Raw genomic sequence first — 21,889 nt, 5'->3', positions numbered from 1 at the left:
GAACACCTCTCATGTTAAGATTGTAAAAGGAATTTTGAAGTCTCAAGAATGTCTAGTTGTATAGCTGATTCCAAAGGGGAAAAGATAGATCTTCAGAAAAGACAAAGCATTAATGAGTCTTGTCAAGATTTGGTAAAACAGTTGGGAATCATGGTCAGCTTTAAGTCAGAGCTGAACATGTAATTATATTTCTACTTTAATATAAAATTTAAATTTTATACATATTGCACATCTCTTAACATACTAGGTTTCTTGGTAATTGGTATTTTTGCACTAGGTAAGGACTGTGTGAGCAAGTGAAGTAATAATAGGCCGCGGTGGAGCCATGTCTTGGATCTATGGGCGAGGCCTGGAGTTTGAATTTTGGCACCAAGAGTATGGGGAGGAAGGAAGGGAAACTATTATGAAAATCTATGGCCTCGGCTAAGACATGAGCAAGTCAGGCTTGGGAAACATGCATAGTAGTACCTACTTAAGCTGCAGGAAGCAGCACTAAGTAATTCTTAGGCTGTTGGAACAGGAGGAGTTTAAATAAAAATGTGAGGTAGTTCTTTCCACAAGAGGGAAATATTTATCTACATAATATCCCTGCAAGGCCTGACAAATTACTAGAGCATCTGCTTGCTGTCATCTTCAAGTAAACTCTTAGCTTGGTATTGAACCTGAAAAATCATGAGCTAGTTGCAGTTCACAGGCCTTATTTCCCGATCCAGCTATAATGAGACTAAAACCCCTCAAAACGTGAACAAAAAAAAGACCACTAAGTACAATAACTGCAAAAGCAAATACTCAAAAGCTCATGGCAGAGGGAGCTGGTGAGAACACGTAGAATAATTTAACAGAATTTGTGCAAAGCAAAGATAGAAACTGGCAACCCCCTATCCCCTGCAAAAAAAAAAAAAAAAGAAAATAATAAAGTACAAATTGTTTCTATAACTTGACTGTCAGCTTGAAATTTAAAAACAAAAGATTTGACATTCTAGCAGGTTGAGAACATGACAGAGGCTATGTATGTGAAGGAAAATCAATGTAGAAATACTCAAGGCAAAGAAATAGAATGTAGTCGAAGAGAAGCAAGACTTGCCTACTAAAATTTTAGTCTTATTTGGAATTTGTATACTCACACTAAACTTTAGGGGGGAGAAATAGTCACACATTTCTGAAAATACCTGCATTCTATCCAGGCTACCAAAAATAATATAAGAAACAGACCAGGAGTTAAATTACAGTTAGAAAAGGGGAGAAAAGTAAGGTAGGACATTAAAATTTTATTCTGAAATTATCTCTGGCCACGACAATAAAATTTAACAAATATTCACTGAACAGTCTTACTCCTGTCATCAGCTGTACAATACATACAGTATCATAGAACTGGCCACTAGGATTAAAATCCACTAGAACATATTTCATGTTAAGTGGCGACAGCAGCATCTCACAGAAATTTTACATACATATATACAGTCCACATTCAACCAGTTTCACATATTTTCAGTACACACAGTTGCAGCATATTACAGTCACATGTCTAAGTTGTTGCTCGAAAAATCCCGAGCCACTGCCTAGACATTACTGTAGCAGTTGAGCTGAGTCTAATTACAATTTTTATATATGTCCATAGCAGAGAGATGTACAAGCCCCTAAGAAACAGAGTTCACAAATACTTTGATTTTAATGCTACCACAGCATTATGTTGGGCAATATTAAAACCTTTTCCAACCCAATCAGATTTTTTTTTAAAAAGTCTTCTGCTTACCAGAAATATTTTTGATGAAAAAAATTACAAAAATGAATGCTCTTTAAAATAATTCACACTTTTAAGATTCCAATATGGCCCAATGCTACTGATGCCTAAAGTGTTTCCTAACATTCTGAGGAAGTCCTTGAACAGGACTCCGAACCACCCATTAAGTTTAAAAGTGGCTTAAGTGCCTTGCACCCAAATTGTAAAAATCCCTGGCCATCCTTGCTAGAGCCAGGCACATAGAAAAAGGAATGCACTTTGGTTCATACCAAATGCCCTGGGATTAATCACACTATAAAATTAAACGGTTTGAGGTAAATTTATACAAATACAGTCGACTTTTGTCTAGTGTTACCATAACAAAAAAATATTATTTAAAAAATTAGTTAGATGTTAAGATACAACAAAGACCATCTTTAACCCCTTAAATATAGGAATGCCCTGTGCAAATAACCAAGGGTTACCTTTTTCAGTGCCAGATGATTAATTTATGCCTTATGGTTTCTATTAAGGCCTATAAGTAACTGGATATTTAAGACAGATGTATCTTTGCAGAGATGTATTCCATCCTTACTGCCTAGTATTCAAAGAGTTAAAGAGGCAAAAAAATGCATGCCCTACAACATGGCATCGAGAACAAAAGGCACATTGTTAACACGAAGGGCACGATTTCTCCTCTACTGTTAATCTACACTGTCTTGCATCACTGTTGTTCCGTGGTTGTAGGAATACACTTAAGTGGTAATGATCCCTCTGGTGGTGCAAGAAACGGAGCCAGATGAGACTGCAACCGAGGACAAAACGACACTGTGCTATTCCAAAATCTGAAAATAGCTCAGACGTCCCTAGACAATGGTAACCTGTGAGACCAAGGACTGTTTCCAAGCCAACTCCTAGTAGCCTATCCAAGCCCTTCACTTATGCTTTAACATAAGAAGAAACATTTTCTTCCTTTTTTGACAACTGTAATTAAACTAGATTTTAAGTAGCTCTATCACTAAACACTGAACATGGCAGCTCTTGAGGGAAAGTTCACCATGTCAGAGGGAGGGAGGAGATGCCCCATTGCGTTGCACAGAGTAGTTTGGCTTAAAAGTTTCCGGTTGCATTTGCGAATAACTACAGGAACAAATGCACTGTTGGCATATTAATGATCAGTTTTGTGTGGTAGAGGGAAGACAGCAGTATTAGTCCATTCAGAAATTTTCACATGTAATTTTATTTTATAGGGAATCCGTATTAATGGTAGGCTCAGGTTCATAGCTTTAAAAACTAAATGAGAATTAAATTATCTAGCATCTGCCTTTTTGGGAGGTTTGAGTGGTGGCAGGAAAATTCAAAATAATGGTAGTGGGAAGGTGTAATGGTGGTGGGAACTGGTGTCCAAATATTGAATGTAATCCATTATTGTGAACAACTTTATGAAAATTAAAAAAGAAAACTGAACGAGAACCTAGAGAAGTAGATATAGAAGGGGAAACTGCCAAGAGGAAGCAGGCTTTATGTTGATCTTAATGACCTAAAAAAGCTAACCATTATTAAGCAGTCTGAGGTTGTACATAGCCACCATACCAAGTCTTACACTTGTATGTCTTTGAGTCAAGTGTTTAATAATCTTTCAATTCTATTAAGCCACTGATGGGGTATCATCACACGAGCATTACTTAAAATGCAACTAACCTATTATTGCACTTCCACAGATGACACAGAAATGGGGACACTATGCTAAAGAAGTGGAAAAGGGGAAAAAAAGATATTTCTAGATCCAGAAGCACAAATAAACTTATCAGTGACATCCTTAAATAGTATAGCAAACAACAACAGCACTATCTTATTAATAAGCTAGTTTTTATTACTGGTTTTTGGCAAATATCTGTAATATTTCCTGAGCATTTTTCTCCACCATCAACTGACAAAGCCTCAAGATAAGTAAAGTGTTTTATTCAAAACTTTTTTTCTTTTTAAGAGGAACGGATTAAAAGAAAACCGGAAACTTTCTTGGCCTCACTGGGGACCATGCTTTAAGTACTTTTAAATCAATTTACAGGCAATACAATACTATCAGTACATATAAAAGGTTTATCTTAATTTATACTACCCCAAACCTATTGTCCAAACAGGCAGAAATCTTTCTAAATTGCACATACTAAAAAAATTTTTCCATGTGCCTTTGTGAAATTGATAGATATCACTGCTCATACATTAGTGATAAAATACTGAAGTTTTCACTGTGAAAATAATTATTATTCAGAGAAGAAAATATCTTTTACTTAACCCGCAGTTAATTTTCCATGTAAAGTGTCATTACCACAAAAACAATCAGTGCAATTTAAAAGAAAAGTAAAATAAAATAGAGGGATGGGATGTCTGGGTTTTCCAAAGATGCAAAGTTTAAGTCAAACCATTTAACTTGAGATTGAACTTTTCCATTTTTAAATTTGTTGTTAAAATTTTAACAGTTGGTTAATTGTTCTTACTGAACAGTCACAATGACCTGTTCATCAGGAGGATTCTGAATCCTCTTGTGTTCTAAAGCAGGTAATTTCCCAGGCTAAGAGAATCGTACAGTGGCACCTGAAAAGTGTGAACTACTCACTCAAATCTGCTCAAACCTTCAGAACTACAACCCCCCCCCTTTAGTAGCTAGGCTGCTGTTCTTTTTCACACTGGAATAGGAAACGATGGTCATCGTCACAGCTGAAATGTATTTTTTGTATTAACAGTCTGGAATATATATTGGAAGGGGGAAAAAAAAGTCCCTAAATGCAAGCAACAGATGTGTGGTAAAAGAGGAACAGAGAAGAGAAAAGCAAAGAGAAGGAACAGTTCATGGAATACATTTCTAAATTTAGGTACCAAACCAATTCTGTAACAGGAGGCTTCTTTTCAAAACAGCTCACTCATTACATTAGAAGATTGGAGGAATACACACATTTCCACTTATCCATCAGGTCTGCGTTGTTGACTGTCAGAAAGTCAGAACACTAACTGGGCGTTTAAACCTTGGGGATCTGGTTTTGTTTTGGGGGTCGGGGAAATCCCTAAGGTAGGGTATCTTAAGATGTCATTTTGTACTAACCATACTCATTCCCATCATTTTTTTTTGCTACCACCCCAAAGACGTACGGGGAGCGGAAGCAGGACATGCTACACCTGTGTATGAAGGTGGGGCCTGGGAGAAGGGGGACCCTGGGGGGCAATCACCTTGGGGAGAATATACTAGGAACCAGAAAAACAGTGAATGTCTTTGACACCAATCTGTAAATGCGTGGCAGTCATGAAGTAATCAATGGCCTGCCACTGATGTTTATTACTCTGCCACACTAAATACAGTAAGGCTCATCGTACTTTTAGAACACAAACAGTTTCATAAAGTATAAAAACTTAAAGCATTGTCCCCATGTATTTTATAAAAACAAAAGGAAAAACTTTCTAACATTAAAATAAGTGCTGAAAAGATACAAATGAGTTATTGAGCAAATAAAAACAGGTCTGAGCTACTCCTTTTCAACCCAATAAGGCTCAGCAACGTATCTTTCAGATTACCAGCGTGGGGGGGGAGGGGGAGGGGGAGGGGGGAGGGGGGGACAGGGACTCAGCTCAGCTAACAAGTTTTGGCAACACTGTCCTCTGCTGAATATTCCCATTGGCATCTGTCATCTGTGCCAAATTAGTCCTCAGTTTGGAAGCTGAGCTGGAAGGTGGAGGTAACTTGGAAATCGAGGTGATAGCACCAGTGCTCTCTGTTAGCCTTTTCACTGATGTCTTTTCTCCGGTGGGAGGCTTTGGCAAGCGCCTCCTGAGCCAGGGATGCCGTAAAGCCTGGCCAGGGGTCATGCGCACTGCAGGATCCCATTCCAAACACTGTTTTAAGAAGTCAAGGAAAAGGGGGTCGTCGCACCCCTTCAGAGCGTTCCCCCACTCTCTGCTCTCAGGCGGGCCCCTCAGTTTCCCCCGCCGGGATCGGCCACCGTTGAGGACCACAGAACCGTCCGAGAGCGTCGTGACACTGCAGTACCGGGGATAACCCTTGGAGCTCACGAAATTTTTGGCTCGTTTGGAGGCATCCAGCAGTTTCTGGGAGGGCATGCCCAAGAGCTCGATCATACAGGCGAGCTGGTCCCCTTCGTCTTCCCCGGGCAAGAGGGGGTACCCCGTGAGGAGCTCCGCGAGGATGCAGCCCAGGCTCCACATGTCAATGGGCATGCCGTACCTGGCACCGAGGATCACTTCGGGAGCCCGGTAAAAACGGGACTGGATGTATGTGTAGACGCGCTGATGCTCGTAGCAGCTGGAGCCAAAATCGATCACTTTGATCCCACTTCTACCCTGCTGCTTTAGCAAGATGTTCTCAGGCTTAAGGTCACAGTGGATGATTCTGTTTTTGTGCAAAGCATCCAAGCACTGCAGGATCGAGTGGGCAAACTTGCGAACCAGAGGCAGGCTGAAGCCCTGGAACTTATTCTTCTTGATGAGCTCATAGAGGTTCATGCTCAGCAGCTCGAACGTCATGCAGATGTGGTTGCGGAAGGTGAAGTTCTCCAGCATGTGGATGACATTCATGGTGTTGTCCTTGTCCTGCTTCCGCAGGTGCTCCAGGATCCGGATCTCCTCAGCTGCCTGCCGGTGGAAGCGCTTCTCGTTCCGCACCATCTTCAGGGCCACGTGCTGGTGGACCTTGTGGTCGTAGGCTTTGACCACCTGCCCAAAGCTCCCCTTCCCGATGACCTTGAGGACCTCGTACCTGTAAGCCACGTGATCGTGAGGCACCTGCACATACGAACCCTGGTCATCGTCGTAGCCACCGTTGTTGGGCCCGCCAGTCATGCCCTGGCGCTTCTTGGCGTTTGGACCCAAGAAATAGATTTCAGGGTAGCTGAAAATCTCATGGTGTTCAAAGGTGGTGAGTTTCTGCATGTATTGCTTCATTGCCTGTTCAGGGGACATGGGGGCAGCCTTCACCTTCCCCAGGCCTTCCATGGACTTCAGGGAGGTGGAGCTGCCCTGCCGGCGATGGATGCTCTCCAGCTGCCGCTCGGGAACCACGGGCAAGCCCGCCTTGCCCATGGAGGCCAGCCCGTTCGGCTGTGTGGTGAGCACTGTCCTCTTGTTACTGTTGTCCTCAAACAGCTGCTGAACCTGGATCTGTCCATGGCTGTGGCTGCTGACGTGGAGGTGATCATTCATCGTGTGCTTGCTGCCGCCAATCTGCAAGGGGAAAAGGACATATAAATGGAAGGAAATAAGGCTGTCTGGTCGAATGGGTACACTGGAGGTAGCCCTCTCCTCTCACCTTCACGAACCCTAATCTGGCTGGAACCAGAATCAAATTTAGTAAAGAGAAAGGTCCCTCATGCCAAGGAGGGACCCTCCCAGGGCTCTCTGACAGGGAGAGAGAAGATGGGGCAGAAGGAAGGAGGCAAGAAAGGAGATAATGGACTGCATGAGGAAACAAAACTTAGGTTCCTGAAAAATGACCCCACACCTGCCACGCCTACAGAGATGCAGCGATGTATATATACGTAAGCGCCCTCGGGCATGGAAAACCTCCCTTTCCAGAACTATACCTAACATGTATATCACGGGCTATCCAGCTAGGCCACATCTGACATAAAAATGCCAGAGGAGACAGACTGGGAGACACAGCACAGCAGTCAGTGCATGCCTGGCATACTCCCCACCCTGGGTCAACCCCAGGCACCACGCGGTCTCCTGAGCACATCCAGGTACTGCTCTGGAGACCCTTGAGCACCCCCAGGGGGTGCCCAGGTAATCCTGGCACAGCAACGCTGAGCAACACCACATGCCCTTGCCTTGAACTGGCAGCCCAGTTGGCCAAGAATTGCTGGTGAGAATCCCAGGCTTCCTGGGCACTGCTTGGGAGCCCCCAAAGTCGCAGCATACAGAAAAGCATGAATGCATGGTTCCCACATGTGCTCCTCTCCTGACTCACTTCAAGGGCAGGGATCATACCTGACTTGCTAACTCATTTTCTCCAATGTCTAGCTTTCCCTTATTCTGAAAATACTGGTAGCCTCATTCTCTGACTCCTGACGAGTTAAAAAGCTAACTGACTGCACCACAAATAATCCAGGGGTCAAGAAAATGGGACTTCTGATCTTGAAGGAGTCCCACAGACATTCACTGTAGCATCTTGTAAACCCCTAACCTATTTTTAAAAGTTCCTGGGACTCACTGACTGTGATGACCATTTAAGGCCATTCAGCATAACACTCCAACCACCACACTCTTCTGGGCCTTCATTTGGTCAATGGCTTAGCTCTCGTAAGACATGTATTTCTCTGGGCTGCTGGGATACTCAGCTTTCCAACAAGGAAAATAAAGTAGCAATTCTATTTTAGGCACGCAGGCCATCCCTGAACATTCCTGAGTAAACAAAACTGATGGTGTAAGCCAAGGGGTCCCCAGTCTCCTACTGAAAATCTGCTCAGGATTCTTTCGAGCATTAACATTGCAAAGAGGTGCGGGGTGGGGATGACAAGCACCAGGACACCCTCCCAGTTAGGAAATTTTGCCAACCTCAGACTACCACCCACAAATCTTAAAGTACCAGGGCTGGTGAGACAGTACAGTGGTTCAGGAACTTGCCTTGCATTGTGACTGACCCAAAGGGATCCCTGGCATCCCATAAGGTCCCCTGAGCACCACCAGGAGTAATTCCTGAGTGGTGAGCCAGGGATAAACCCCCAAGCATCATTACCAGAAGTGGCCCCCAAACAAAAGCGAACTGAAAACCATAATCTTAAGAGTACCCTGGTAATGACTTTTATATCATAAATCTGAAAGATCTGTCACTCTCGATCCCTCAGTCATTCAATTCATACCGGACAAGGTGAGTGGTGGAATCCCTGTCCTTTGTCACTGGATATCCTTCCAAATCCTACCTTTTGGCTTTCTATGGTACTGAAGTAGTATATGTGCCCTGCTTCAGACAGTAACTCAACAGAAGGCTTGGAACTACCTGGAACCATTATAAAATCAAATTCTAAGTCCTCCTCACTAATCAAGATGTTCAAGGACTCCTTAATTAATACCCCCTTTCCACAGAAAATACCTGCACAGGACTATGTGAATAAACACTGCCCACTGATAAAAACAGCAGAAGAGAGTACAGCACATGAAACTTCTCTCATGTAATTTCATAGATGGAAGGTTTGTTTTTTTTCCCCTCAGAGTGTATTCACTAAAACTCAGATGGGGGAGAGGTGGCGCAGTGAATTCAACATGCTGAGGGCATGCTCAGATCCCCAACCCTGCATGGTCCCTGGAGCTCCACCAGGCCCCATCCCCTAACCCAGGGAAACTCCCCTGCACCACCTGGCTTGGCCCAAACAAACACAACCCCTCACAGGTGGTATTTCATTTCCTGCTAAGTGAGCTATCTTCAGTAACAGCAGCCACACAGGCTCTGTCCTCATCCCACGGGAAAGCAGAACAGGCCATAGACGACACCAGAGCCAAGTGTTTGGTACTTGAAAAAAGCAGCCCGGGTTGGTCCAATTACTTTTGTTTCTAAGTCTCATTCACTACCTTTCCTCCCCAACTTGATGGTTCAAATGCTAGGGAAGAAAGGATCTCAAGTTCAAAATAAACCTCTGCTGAAGAATCAATTTTCCTCAGGGAAGCATGGAGACATTTCAGAAGTTAAACTTACACTGCAGTGGACATATTTACAAAAAGCAGGAGAAAAGTTTCATTAGCGACAAATCTGTCTTGAGGAGTTCTTTCAAAGATAGCAAAGAAAAGCTTTTTGCCTAGTTCACAGCAATGTTTGTATCTGCAAAATTATAACAACAGCAGCAACAACGAAAGTTCAGTGACTGGAACCAAAAAGAGCTTACCAAAAGGCTGAATTACCTCACCTACTCGGTCTTCTCTTGGTATCCAAGGAGTATCAACCACTGCCGGTAACTGGTCTTCTCCTGGCCCTGACCGCAGCCAGAGCGCACACTGATGGCTGCAACCACACATGCGTTGGTATGTTTCTGCCACACCAATCCTGGGAGCTCAGACTTGCCCAGTCATTATCTCTTGAGCCCATCTAGTCAGGTTCATCTATCTTAGATCACACACTCTTCTTTCCTTGCCCACAGGCAGCATACCTCGTGATTTTCCGACCAGGACTATTTCCTCCTTCCACAACCCTCCATTTCTGATCAACAAAAAGGGTTTACCTGTATAGAGTCACTCAAGTTGCGGACCTGGAGCTCCTGCATAACATCCTAACATCTTCACCTTGCCAAGACCATTAGTACCACAACTTCTTCCACTGGAAAAAGAGCCTCTTCACCTGCATCCTTGCTCCTAAGTTTAGAATTCTGCCAATTCTGGGGACTGTTTCAAACTATCCATCTGATACTGTCATTGCATGCTCATTTGCATGGATAATGTGAGTATTTAAAGGCAAGAACACAAAGTTCTAAAACGTAGAATCCAAATGATCTGTGTCCTTCTGGTTTCAAGGGCCACCACTACCCTTTTCAAGTTACTGTATCAAATTCCCCAACACCCATGGAAACACCATCCCTTTTCACACTTGTCATTTCAGTGAGGTCATGTTTCACAATCATTCGGAGCCCAGGGATTTTCAATTACACACATGGGAAATGAATCCCAGTTCTACTATTTACTGTGCATCCTCAGGCAATTGGCTTAATCGTTCTGAACCTCAGTATTCTTTTCAGTGAAAAGCTAAGAAAATTACCTCATTAGGGCTTTGAGAAGGATTCCATTAGGTAGTGAGTCTTTGCTTTGGTAGTAGCATCATTTTGGAGTTTTCTGGATGCTATTTAATATCCCTTTCCCTCACATGTCTGGGTTGCAAGCTTCAATTCATTCTGCAACACTCAGTTTCTCTGTAAGATACTCTTTTTTGTTTGTTTTGTTTTGGGGCCACAGTCAGTGATACTCAGGAATTATCCCTGGTTCTCCACTCCAGACTGGGGTTCCTTGTGGGCTCAGGGGATCACCCGGAGTGTCGGTGATTGAACCAGGGTCAGCTGTGTGCAAGGCAGCTTGACCCTTTAAAACACTCTTACCTCCTCTGTGAAATCTCCCTTACCTACATAAACTTCAAGCAGTATTATGTTTACTTCATTTTACTGCATTTGTTTTATAACTTGATGTACCCACTTGACTAGGAGAAGTTCTAGGGTGGGGTCACTTCTTATCTTTGTAACCAAAGTGCAAACATACATGCTCAATAAGTATCTACTACATGAGAAACAGGTCAATAAATCCTCCTTCCTTGTCTCCTCTCTGAGATAGTCTTAAGAGCAACATACATAAGAAAACATGAAGTTAACACTGGGGAATCGGGATCTGTCCCAGGTGACCCAAGTCACACGGTACTAGGCTCCCGATGCAGGAGTCAACTGAGTGCAGGTTAGACTGTGCCTGCAGCAAACACACTCATTCAATACCTAGGAGCAATGTGCAGACTCTTATAAATTTTCCGGATCTTAAGTAGGCTCACTGGAGAGTCTCTAGAAAAGGAACGAGTCTCAGATACCATATGACTCTGAAATTATAACCAAACTTAAATACACAATCAACTGATCTATAAAGGCTGGGAGGAACACATTTTCAGAACATGTAAGTGCAGGCTGTATCATATTACAAACTTAAGGATAAAGAAAAAACCCTCACACTCCCACCACTTCAGTCTTGAAGTTGGGGCTGGCTTTCTCCTATTTGCTGAAGTGCTGGTCATGTTTAAAAATAGACACTCATTGGTGAAGGGGTCAGTGTAGCTCCACAACTAGAAAATAAGTCCAATACCACAGCAAGCTATGATAGCTCAATAAAATATTTAAAAATTAAAGTATAAAAAATTAAGCATAATTTTCAAATAAAAATATACACCAAGAGCTAGGAGATAGCGCCAAGGAAAAGTTGGCAGGCAGGCCTGGCATGCACAGCCCTTCATTCAATCACTAGCACTGATTGGCGAGGGCCCAGTGGCCCCCAGCAACAACATTCGGTCCAGCCCGGTGGGCTGGAGACTGATGGGAGTGGCCCGGGAGTTTCCTAAGCATCACTTGGGAGGTCTAAAAGCTAAAACTTGCAAGGAATGAATGCAGTTGCCAGATGCATCTCAGTGTCTTCTCTAATGATGAGACATTTTAGTAAGAAGCACATGAGAGCAACAGTCTAACCAGTTTAACTGTTTTAATCTCTTCTAATGTTAAAACAAAAATCACAGAGACTATATTGTGCTAATAGTCTGGGTGCTTGGAAACTTTTCTGACATCTTAGAACTGAGTCCAAAAAGCCTGGAATTTTAGAACATCCCCAAATGTACTGAAGGACTGACTGTGTGACTTGGAATTAAATATCTTGTTTTTCTTCTTCAAAATAAAATTATTTTAAAGCGTTTAGGTTCAATGACTTATAAAAACTAAAAAGGTCATTGGAGAGCTTTACACATTAAGATTGCTATGAAAGTGAAATGCTAGCATTTTGAAATTTTAAAAAGAAACATAGTGGCTGAAGCAATAGTACAGCGTGTAAAGCATTGCCTTGCACACAGCCAACCTGGGTTAGATCCCTGACACTCCAAATGGTCGGTGCCCCGAGCACCACCAGGAACGTCCCTGAGTCTGTAGAGTCTGGAATAAGCCCTGAGCACACTGGGTGTGGCCCCCAAACTAAATAAATAATAATAATAAAAAAGAAATATTATAGTATCTCCCTATGTATTACAAGAAAAAATAAATCTAGCAGACATCAAGATAATTATTAGGTACACTTTTTAGAATAAACAGATTAAATAACAGACTCCAGGAGATAGGGAACTGAAGGGCAATGGAGTGGATAAACCTCAAAGTTCATAATCTTTATATTCATATAGTTACATGGGAAAATATGGCCAAGTTGCTACAGGATCATGTTCCTTCCTTAGCGCCTGCCCACCACCATTCATTCTAAAATAGCTCTTCCCAGCTGCTATTGCTGGGAAATTAAAAACTAAGTATTATAAAAAGCTGAAAGACATATGGGAATATGGATCTACAAAGGCTCTTGCATCGATAATGAGATGAAAAAGTTTCCTAGAATTAGCAGTGTTGAGAAGTCGGCTGAAATCAGACATGGGAGGTGGCAGTGCCGGAGCTCCAGCCTTGATGTAAACTGGCTTGGGAATCTTAACCAAACCGGTGACTGTGTCCAACTATTTCCTCATCCGTGGACCAGATAAACACTATGGCCCTTTAAACTTGCCTGTTCCATGCAACCTGCAATGCTGTGGATAATCAAAACTTAAACACACCTAAACACACACACACACACACACACACACACACACAAGCGCGCGCAACCCACCGAAAACCCAAATCCATTCTGCCCAAATCAAACACTTGATAATGAAAAACAGGTATGCCAGACAGATGCCAGGACAGAATACAGGCTTCCCTCTAACCCCGAACATTCCCCATTCTGCTCTCCACAGGTTCCCCCAATGGGGACCTGTTTTCTCTCACCTCTACACATTTCCATGCCAAAAGGGTTGTGATCAAGTCAAGCCCACCCTTAAGAGACTGGAAACCAGCCGCAAAGCAAGTATTTCTCTCCCAAGTCACACCAAATCATGTGATTACATCACACATGGAAAAAAACTAGATGTTATATTTTCCAAATTGTCCCATGATTCCAAACCAAACAAGCCCAAACCCCTAAAACTCTTCAACTAAAACATCCGAATGACAACACAGTATCAGATTCTCTCCCACCGTCTGCACTTCCAACACAGTTTCAGTCCCCTGAATCTTTAGCTGGTGGGTCTGTCTAGTTGTCAGAGGAGAGAGGGAGGGTGGAGGAGGGGGGAGGATGGGAGAGGGAGTGGGGGAGAGGGGAGGAGTGGAAAGAGAACAACAAAACATTTTCCCATGAAACTTGCTCACTTGTCTGAAGTCTCAGAAGAGACAGCATTCTAGCCTTCTTCTCACCCATTCTCTGGTAAACAAGTGTCTCCACCGCACACCCTCCGAGCTGGTCCTCTGAGGTTTGGAAATCTTTTCTGTAAGAATTCAACTTTCACTAGGCAAGCAAAGCCCAGTCCCGAGGCAAGCATCCTTCGCACAGAGAACCCTTTTAGACAACTCCTCGGCCAGAGGCTGTCTCAGCTGGAAGTCAGACCTGAAAACCATCACCTCCTCCAGGTTCGCACCTCCTCGAGGCGGGCAGTCACCATCACAGGGCCATCTCCGGAGACCGAGCAAAGGGATCCAGTCTGCCGATCTCCGCCGCCGCCGGGGGCTGTCCGTTTCTGCCGGCCCTCCGCGGAGCATCTGGCATTTGCCAAACCCTCCCGCTTCCAAAACCCTTTCCTTTTGAAAAACATTCGCCGGCAGAAGCCTACAGGGGTGGCTTGTTGTTTTGACTGCTGCCGTGGCTCTTATTTTTGTTAAAGTTAATTACAATTTCTGCTGTGCTCAAACCTGTAGCACTCATAAAACATGCTTCCACACGCGGGGGACAATTGGCGATGCTCCCTGCCTTGCAAGGAGCCAGACCTGGGAGGTTCTTGGGGGGGATCGATTTTTCCGCCCCACTGCCTGGCAGTCCCCTCACACAGATCTGTTTCTATAAATACCCACGGCCCAACGTGGTGCGTGGGGGTGGGGGCGGGGGTGGGGGACGCTGACCCTGCCAGGGAAAGGCGCTCTGGTTTTGCAAGGACACGAGAAGAGGGAGTGGAGGGGGAGCTGTGAGGAGGAAGTTCCCAAGAAGAGGAGCCCTGGGGATGGGCGGGCTCCAGAGGGGAAGTGAGGGGCCCACGGCAGCCACCAATCTTCCTTTGTGGCTGCAGCTTCGGACCGGCCCAAGTGAACGAAGGCGGCGCCCAGGCGAGGCCACCACCCCGGGATCTGGGCACGGGCGCTTCCTCTCGGATCTTCTCCCAGGAACCTGAGCGCGCCCCCGCCCTCCCGGAACGGGCACCCCAGCCCCCCACCCGGCCGCCGGCGAGGGAGAGAGAGGGTCTCACCGTGTGCGCTGCGGCAGCAGCGTTGCTGGAGCGGAGCGGTGGCAGGGCTATGGGCGAGGGCGGGCCGGTGCCCACTCCGCTGCGGGGCGCCCCGGCCCCGAGCCCCGGAGAAGCCTGGAGCTGGCGAACGGCGCTGTCCCCTCCTCGGCCTGGGAGCCACGCGCGGGCGCGGGAGGAGACAAAAGAGGGTCAGGGGTGGGGGGGGAAAGTCACCCGGACCCCGTCGCCCCGCCCCGCCCCTCCCCTCTGGGCAGCTCACCCCGCTCTCTCCCCGGGGACGGGCACCGGGCGCGTAAAAACGCCGGGGCGCGCTCGCCGGGGGGGAGCGCAGGGGCGCCCAGCACGGGGCGCGGCTCGGGCAGCTGCAAAGTTAAGTCGGGCCCTGCGGCGCGAGTTCGCGCCCCCGCCGCGAAGCGGGCCTGGGCCGGGCGTGGGGAGCCCCGGAGCCGGCGCCGCACTCGGGGGAGCCGTGGGGCCCGCGTGCAACAATGAACGGAGCCGCGGCGCGGGCGCGCCGTGCGCCCCGGGCTCCCCTGGCCGCCGCGCCCCGGCGCAGACTTTGTTCGCTGTCCCGGGGCGCCACGAGGGCCGCGGGCGGGGGCCCGGCCCTGCTTACCGGTCGGGTAGGCGGCGGGAGCGGCGGCCGAGGGTTTCCTGGCTAACATGGCCGCTGGAGAGGAAAATGCATTTCCAGGCTGCCGTCTCCGCCGCCGGCCGTGCCGCTGCTACTTGGCGCGGCGGGCGCCGCCGCCCCGGGCTCGTCCCTCCCGCGGTCCTCCGGCGCCTCGTCGCCGCCTCGCGTCAGCTACAGCCAGACACACACAGTCCGCTGCATCCCCTCGGCCGCGGCCCGCCGCCGCCAGCCCCCCGCTCTCCTCGCCGCCGCCGCCGTCCTCCTCTTCCTCGGGCGGCTGCAGCACCCCCCGGCCCGTGCACATGCCTCGCCCTCCCCTGCGCGCCGCCGGCCTCCCCGAGTCCCTCACACCGGGCGCGGGGAAGCGGGCAGCGCCGCGAACACCGGCCGAGCAGCTCCGGAGCCTCGTCCCGGGCTCGCTCGCTCGCTCGCACGCGCGCGCCCCCGCGCACACTCGCGCGGGCGCGGGCGCGCGGCGCGGTCTGGGAGGGCAGCCCCGCCCCCGCTCCCTCCGGCGGCCCGGGCAGGCCCCGCCCCGGACTCCCCCGCCCCCCCTCCCCCAGCCCAGCCGCACACACACGCCCGCCGGCACCCCACCCCCACCCCGCCACCCACCGGAGTCCCGCCCCCCACCCCATCATCTGCATAGCCACCCCTCCCCTCGCCGGGGAACTCTGCAGCCCCGCCGCCCGCCGGCTGCCCCTCCAGCCTTCTGCACCACTGCCCGGGCTCCCCCGCCGGCGACCTTTTCCCCTCGGCGGCCTCTCCAGCCCCCGCTGCACCCGTCCTTTTCCCTACAGCGCAACCTACCGCTGTGGCCTTCCTACCGAAATCGCTGCAGAGACCCCTCCCCTTTCCATGCGCGCCCCCAAACGCAAATGCATTTGCAGCTTTTCGCACCTAATGGCTGCCCACAAACAATGCTGACCGCCCCCCGGCCGCACACACCCCCCTCGCCCGGTGCCTTCACCACCTCGTCTCCTCGGTTTAGCGGATAAATAACTTTACTTGTGCCAGGGTCACCTCGGTCAGTCAAGCCCCGGAGGAGGACCGCCGCCGAGCCTGGTGACCCCGAGGGTGGGCGAAGGAGGGGACTGCCCTCCTGCCCCACCTCCACCGCACACGCTCGCCCCGATTTCCCGAAACCGAGTGACCGCTCTCCAGACGCTAGGACAAGGGGAGGCCGAGAGGCGCGCGTGGACGGCTGCTAGGGAAGCCGTTGGCTGTGGGTTGCTAGGCAAAAATAAACATCCGAGACACCTCCCATTTCTTTACAACTCCCAGCCCTGCCCCTGCGCGGCCGCAGCCGGAGATACACCTTTTTTTTTTTATTTTTTATTTTTTTGAGCTCTGCGGTAAGGGCGACATCCCTTAATTCCTCTCCCCCAGTCCCGTTTCCCTTCCCAGACACGTGGAGAACTCCCCTCCCCTTCTGGTGTGCCCTGGACTGCCACTTCTTTGCAGAAGACGGCAGAGCTGCTGATTGCCTGTTTGACACCCGCGCCCGCTCGCGTGGGGCGCATACCTGTGTCCAAAGGTCACGGGTTTTGTCACTTCGACTGTTAGGGCGGGGGTGGGGAGTGGGGGTGACAGCCGGGCGATCCCAGGAGATGCCGGATGGCAGAAGGCTCTGCGGAGCTCTTCCTTCCGGAGACCCGGGGGATTCCGAAGTTGTGCAGGATTCCTGCCTCCTGGTACTCAGCTGGGAGTGTCTAGCGGGCCCCTTGCCGGGCACGGGTTTGAGGCTGGTGAAGACCACCTAAGAACCCCAGGGCTCCTGTTGTTTGCAAATTATCACTTCCATCCCCCATAGTCCTCAGTTTGAAAAAAAACTTTCAAATTTTGGAGTTTTTAAAAATGCCCAGATCTTGGAGTGTCAACGGTACAGTACTCAGCAACTCCCCTCACCCCCACGAAAGGGAGGGGAGCATTTTAGAATTGGGGGCGTCGGCAAAGAGAACAGACAATAAAGAGAATTTTACATTGTACTTTGCCCTTCTCCCCCACCCTTCAAATCCTCTTGGTACCTTCTAATAAAGTTGAAACACCGTGAAATAATCCAATTATATTCTAATCTGATCTGGGGTGAACAGCTCAAAGGGTGGAGGGCGGACATTGCAGGAGGGAGACATTACCCGCCACGAGAGAAGCCCCTCCCCTAGCCCCCAATTTCCCTTCCCTGTCTAAGGAGACTCAGCAATTCTTTCATTTGGAGAAATGTTTAATGGTCAGAACTAACGCAAGGAAAAGGAACTACTAAGGAACAAAGGCAAAGTTAGAATTTATTTCTTGCTTCTCAGTGTAATTCCTCTATATTTTCTATTACAGCAGGTTGGGTTTTTATGAACTCTCACACCTCTTTTCCTCTCTTCCCTTTCAAAACATTCTCATGCCATTTACGTGTTTTAATGAATATTCCACAATACTAATGTTCAGATTTAAAATTTTAAAATATAACCTGACACCCCTTTTCACTTATATTACAAATATATATCAGTAACTTAAGATACTACTTAGTACACTGCTTTTTCATGAATAAGAAGCATGCTAGCAACTGAAGTTGTATTTTGTGAAATGTAAATTAATATTAAATTACGCATTAAACATGAGGAAAAATAACATGACCTTTCTTAAAAAGTAGTCACAAAGAATCATTAATTTTAGAGAAAGGAAAATGTATGTATTTAGGGAACTTTTCCTAGTCTACTGTTTTATGCGATATACATAATTTTAATTTTATATATTTTTACCTAAATTTGCAATCAACCTAACCTTTAACTATTTTTAAAGGTCTATTTTTCAAAATTACCTTCTTACTGACATAGAAATTAGTAATTACAATTGCTTAGATTACTCTCATTCTGTTACGTATTTGATGACTTCAACCTGAATTAGTATCGAATAGAAAGAGATACTTGCAAATACACATTTTAAGCTTTCAAGAATGAACTAGATATATTCTAGGAGTTTTAACCGTTATGCTACTATTGCAATGCAGCATTATTAATGATGCCATATGTTCACTTCTTTATAAAACTCTTTCACAGATATTGCCGTATTTAATATTCACAATTCATAACCTGGCTGGAGTTGTATTGATTAAATAGTAACCTCCTCCTGGGACTCCATTTAGTTCATAAAAGTCTGGTCTTTGGTTCTGGCCTGTTGTAAAAACTACATCTGTTCAGTATGTTTATAAAATCCAGATCCAAGTAACAAGTAGGTAGGCAGGATGTGGCAGGATTAGAGAGAGGGGGGGGAAAAACAACTTCGGGAACTCAGAATGGGACCAGGTGGAAGGAAGCTGTGTTTTTCGATGGGAAATAGACCGATTACAGAGAAAGTTGGAAATGAGCAAGAAAATTGCTGGTTTCAAAACACATTCACTCCTTTAATCCCTTTATCCCAAAAACATTTGCAAAGAATTTAGTATGTGCTGAGCTTAGGGGATGTGATGAGTCATCAGATATAGTGGGCTAGGTTTTTAGTCTGGAAATCTACTACGATCTAATTTTTGCATTGAATTAAGCAATCGGCCGGTAAGTATCTCCCATGGTTGGAACAGTGCTGGTTCAAGGGCTGGACAGTGATCCTGGGTTGAGATTATTGTTTAAATTTCACAGTGTAGTAAAGGAGCTGACTTTGTTATTTGTTTTTTTGTTTGTTTGGTTGGTTGTTTTTGTGAAGCAAGATAATTTTTATCAAAACTTATTTAAAAAGATGTGAAAGGAGTGAAAGGTAGAAGTGTTATGTTCAAGAGAGAGCATAGAACAACCAAACATGATGGCCTCTCAGTATCTGTATTGCAAACCATTATGCCCCAAAATAGAAAGAGAGTAAGAAGGAAACTGTCATAGAGAAAGGTGGTAGGGTGGAGGGGGAGTGGCGGGAGAGATACTGGGGACAGTGGTGGAGAGATGGGTGTTCAATCATTGTATAACAAACTCAATCATGAAGGCCTTGTGGTGTTTCAATCATGGTGTTTCAATAAAAAATAAATACATTTTTTTTTAAAAAAAAAGGAGAGCATAGTTCTTCTGAGTGGAAATAGGCAAGCAAGGAAACAGAGACAAATCAATGAGATACATGCTCACGGGGGAGCATGGGCTTGCAGAGCCCAGCGCTGACCTCATTGTAGGACAGGACTGGACTTGAAGCTTATAGGAGACACCATGGTGGTACATAGGAGGGAATGAAGACCTCTACCTCAGCGACTGGCATCAAAAGGGCTGCACGTCAGTGGAGGCTTCAAATATGCTAGACTATACTAGTCAGGACTGGAGAATTAGCACAGAGAGTAGGGCATTTGCCTTGCATGTGTCCAACCCGGGTTCGATTCCTCCGTCCCTCTCGGAGAGTTCGGCAAGCTACCAAGAGCCAAGAGTATCCCACCCGCATGGCAAAGCCTGGCAAGCTACCCGTGGTGTATTCAGTATGCCAAAAACATTAACAACAAGTCTCACAATGGAGACGTTACTGGTGTCCGCTTGAGCAAATGGATGAACAACAGGATGACAGTGCTACAGTGCTATGCTAGTCAGACAAGTCATCCAGGGCACTCAAAGAAAAGAAACTAGGATGATGTGCTGAGGCAGAAAGGTATAAGAAAGCATCCTGTATTCTGGGAGTGGTGGAGTGGCGGGGGCAGGGGGGAGGGCATTCTTATCCTAAGGCTAGTGTTAAGAGTGATTAAATTGGTTTAAGAATGATTTGGAAGAGCTAGAGCAATAGTATAGCAGGTTGGGCATTTGTCTTGCATGCAGCCGACCCAGGTTCAAGTCCCAGCATCTCATATGGTCCGCTGAACATCTCCAGGAAGAATTCCTGAGTGCAGAGCCAGGAGTAACCCCTGTGCATCTCCAGGTGTGAGCCAAAAAGAGAAAAAAAGAAGAATGATTTGTAACCTTAACAGTAGTGAGAATGTGCAAACAATATATGGAGAAAATCTTATCGAAGAACTCGATAATGTTTTTTGAAACATATTGATTATGCATGACCTATGCGCCATGTGGTCTGGCACCTTTTAGAGCACCATTGACTTCGGGGGGCCTTCTACATGCATTTGCCTCTCTCGTCACAGTTCATAAGGAAATCAAGAAGAGATTTCTCTACCAATGGAAATCTAGTGATCTGAAGAGTCTGATCATGCTTGGCTTAGGATGTCCAAGCCAGTTTCCTTAATGTTAGGTGGAGCAGGGAGCCTTTGTCCTAGAGTGCAGGGAAGGCAACTAGAAAGGCAGGCCATATTGTTCAACATTTCCTGAGAGTGATAATTTGCTTCTAACTAAATCCCAAAGTCAGAGTAAATGTTGAAAACAAGAAAGCAGGGACTCAGGAGATAATTCAATGTCTGGGTGCATGCCTGGCATGTGCAAACTTCAAGTCCGAACCCTCCAGACTCCAGCACCATCATCCTCCCCGCCACACACACACCACCATACACACAACCTAGGGTTTGGTCTGCGTTAACCTGGTGGTCCCTGTATACCATCACTGAGGTTTTCCTGGTGACCCCTGGCTCCTAAGCAGTGAAGGGTCTGGCCTAATTAGCTCAGAATGGCCCAGGCCCTTCAAAGCACTGGGAGGCAAACAAAAACAAGACAAGGAAGCAGAGAACAGAGAAAGCTCCTTTCTGAAAGGTAGGGAGCTCTTTAATAGAATCTAGCAGTACCTCTGCTCAACCTCTTGCTTTGATGTTAGCAGGACAAATAACAGTCAAGTGGCTCCCAGTCTGTCCAGGAGCTTCACAGGTGAAGGGGTACAGTCTAAGTGGGGCCCCGGCCGTCAGCCTCAGACTCGTCATCCCACTGTGGTAACTCTGCCATAGATATAACTCATAGGGCAATTGTAGATGATGTCTGACTCTGAGGCACAGGCCCATGAGACTACACTGAGAGCAATAGGCCAGGCATAGGTTGATTTCAGGGTGTCTGGAATGTTCTGCAGCTGGTGACAGATGGAGAAATAAAAATGGTAAGAGAAGCTCAGACAGCAACACCCAACTAGAGGGTTTGCTATAAGAGAAATAGTATGAAATCCTATGGACTAGGAAAGAGTAAGAGGACAGGCTCTATGATGCAACACCAAAAAGATAAACACCTTTCCTCTACAATTTGGAAAATTCCTTTTCTTCGCTGGTAATAATCTAAAGTGGTAACTGCTGCCACAGTGGCAAACAATGTTGAAGATTTTAAACTGAGGTAGGTCTCTTGTGAGCAAAATATGGGTTAGTTTTTGTTTTATTTATTCATTTAGCCACCATCTTTTGACTAAAAACTCAGTCCTTTAATACGTATGATTATTAAATAGTATGTACTATCATTTACAAAAGTGGTTTTTATTGTTTTGTGGTTCCTCTCCATTTCTTCTTCTCTTCTGTTGTGCATTGCTAACTCTTCTTAGTCTCTTGTTTTCATTTTTTCATTCTCTATGAGTATGTCATTCTATTATAAGTTGATACCAATTAAACTTGGTCACTACTAAATTCTGTAGTTTTACTCTTCTGCCC

At 46.4% G+C, this 21,889-nt stretch overlaps 1 protein-coding gene across 2 annotated transcripts; it reads right to left on the bottom strand.

Annotated features, from left to right (window-relative positions):
• Positions 1-1,248: 1,248 nt before the first annotated feature.
• Positions 1,249-16,503, bottom strand: DYRK2 (dual specificity tyrosine phosphorylation regulated kinase 2). Of its 2 annotated transcripts, XM_055118262.1 has the most exons (4): positions 16,390-16,503; positions 15,364-15,552; positions 14,748-14,896; positions 1,249-6,949 (listed from the first exon to the last, which is right to left on the bottom strand). In XM_055118262.1, exons 2-4 carry the CDS (start codon positions 15,410-15,412, stop codon positions 5,342-5,344), a joined length of 1,806 nt encoding a protein of 601 aa, XP_054974237.1. In that variant the 5' UTR covers positions 15,413-15,552; positions 16,390-16,503; the 3' UTR covers positions 1,249-5,341. The 2 variants fall into 2 exon arrangements, with proteins under 2 accessions (XP_054974237.1, XP_054974238.1); XM_055118263.1 differs by lacking the exons at positions 14,748-14,896; positions 15,364-15,552; positions 16,390-16,503 and adding an exon at positions 13,929-14,644.
• Between the last annotated feature and the right edge of the window lie 5,386 nt (positions 16,504-21,889).

This window comes from Sorex araneus, chromosome 10 (genome assembly GCF_027595985.1).
Source record: "Sorex araneus isolate mSorAra2 chromosome 10, mSorAra2.pri, whole genome shotgun sequence".
Lineage (NCBI taxonomy): Eukaryota > Metazoa > Chordata > Mammalia > Eulipotyphla > Soricidae > Sorex > Sorex araneus.
The sequence above is the reverse complement of the archived record's forward strand: the minus strand, read 5'-3'. Positions and strand labels throughout refer to the sequence as shown.

Bases quoted from the DNA above. Each gene is read 5' to 3' on its own strand.
- DYRK2 (XM_055118262.1), bottom strand. From the start codon at position 15,412: ATGTTAGCCAGGAAACCCTCGGCCGCCGCTCCCGCCGCCTACCCGACC. The intron at 14,897-15,363 runs GTAAGCAGGGCC...CGTGGCTCCCAG, and splicing joins TCCCGCCGCCTACCCGACCG to GCCGAGGAGGGGACAGCGCC. The intron at 6,950-14,747 runs GTGAGACCCTCT...TTCCCCTTGCAG, and splicing joins CTGCTGCCGCAGCGCACACG to ATTGGCGGCAGCAAGCACAC.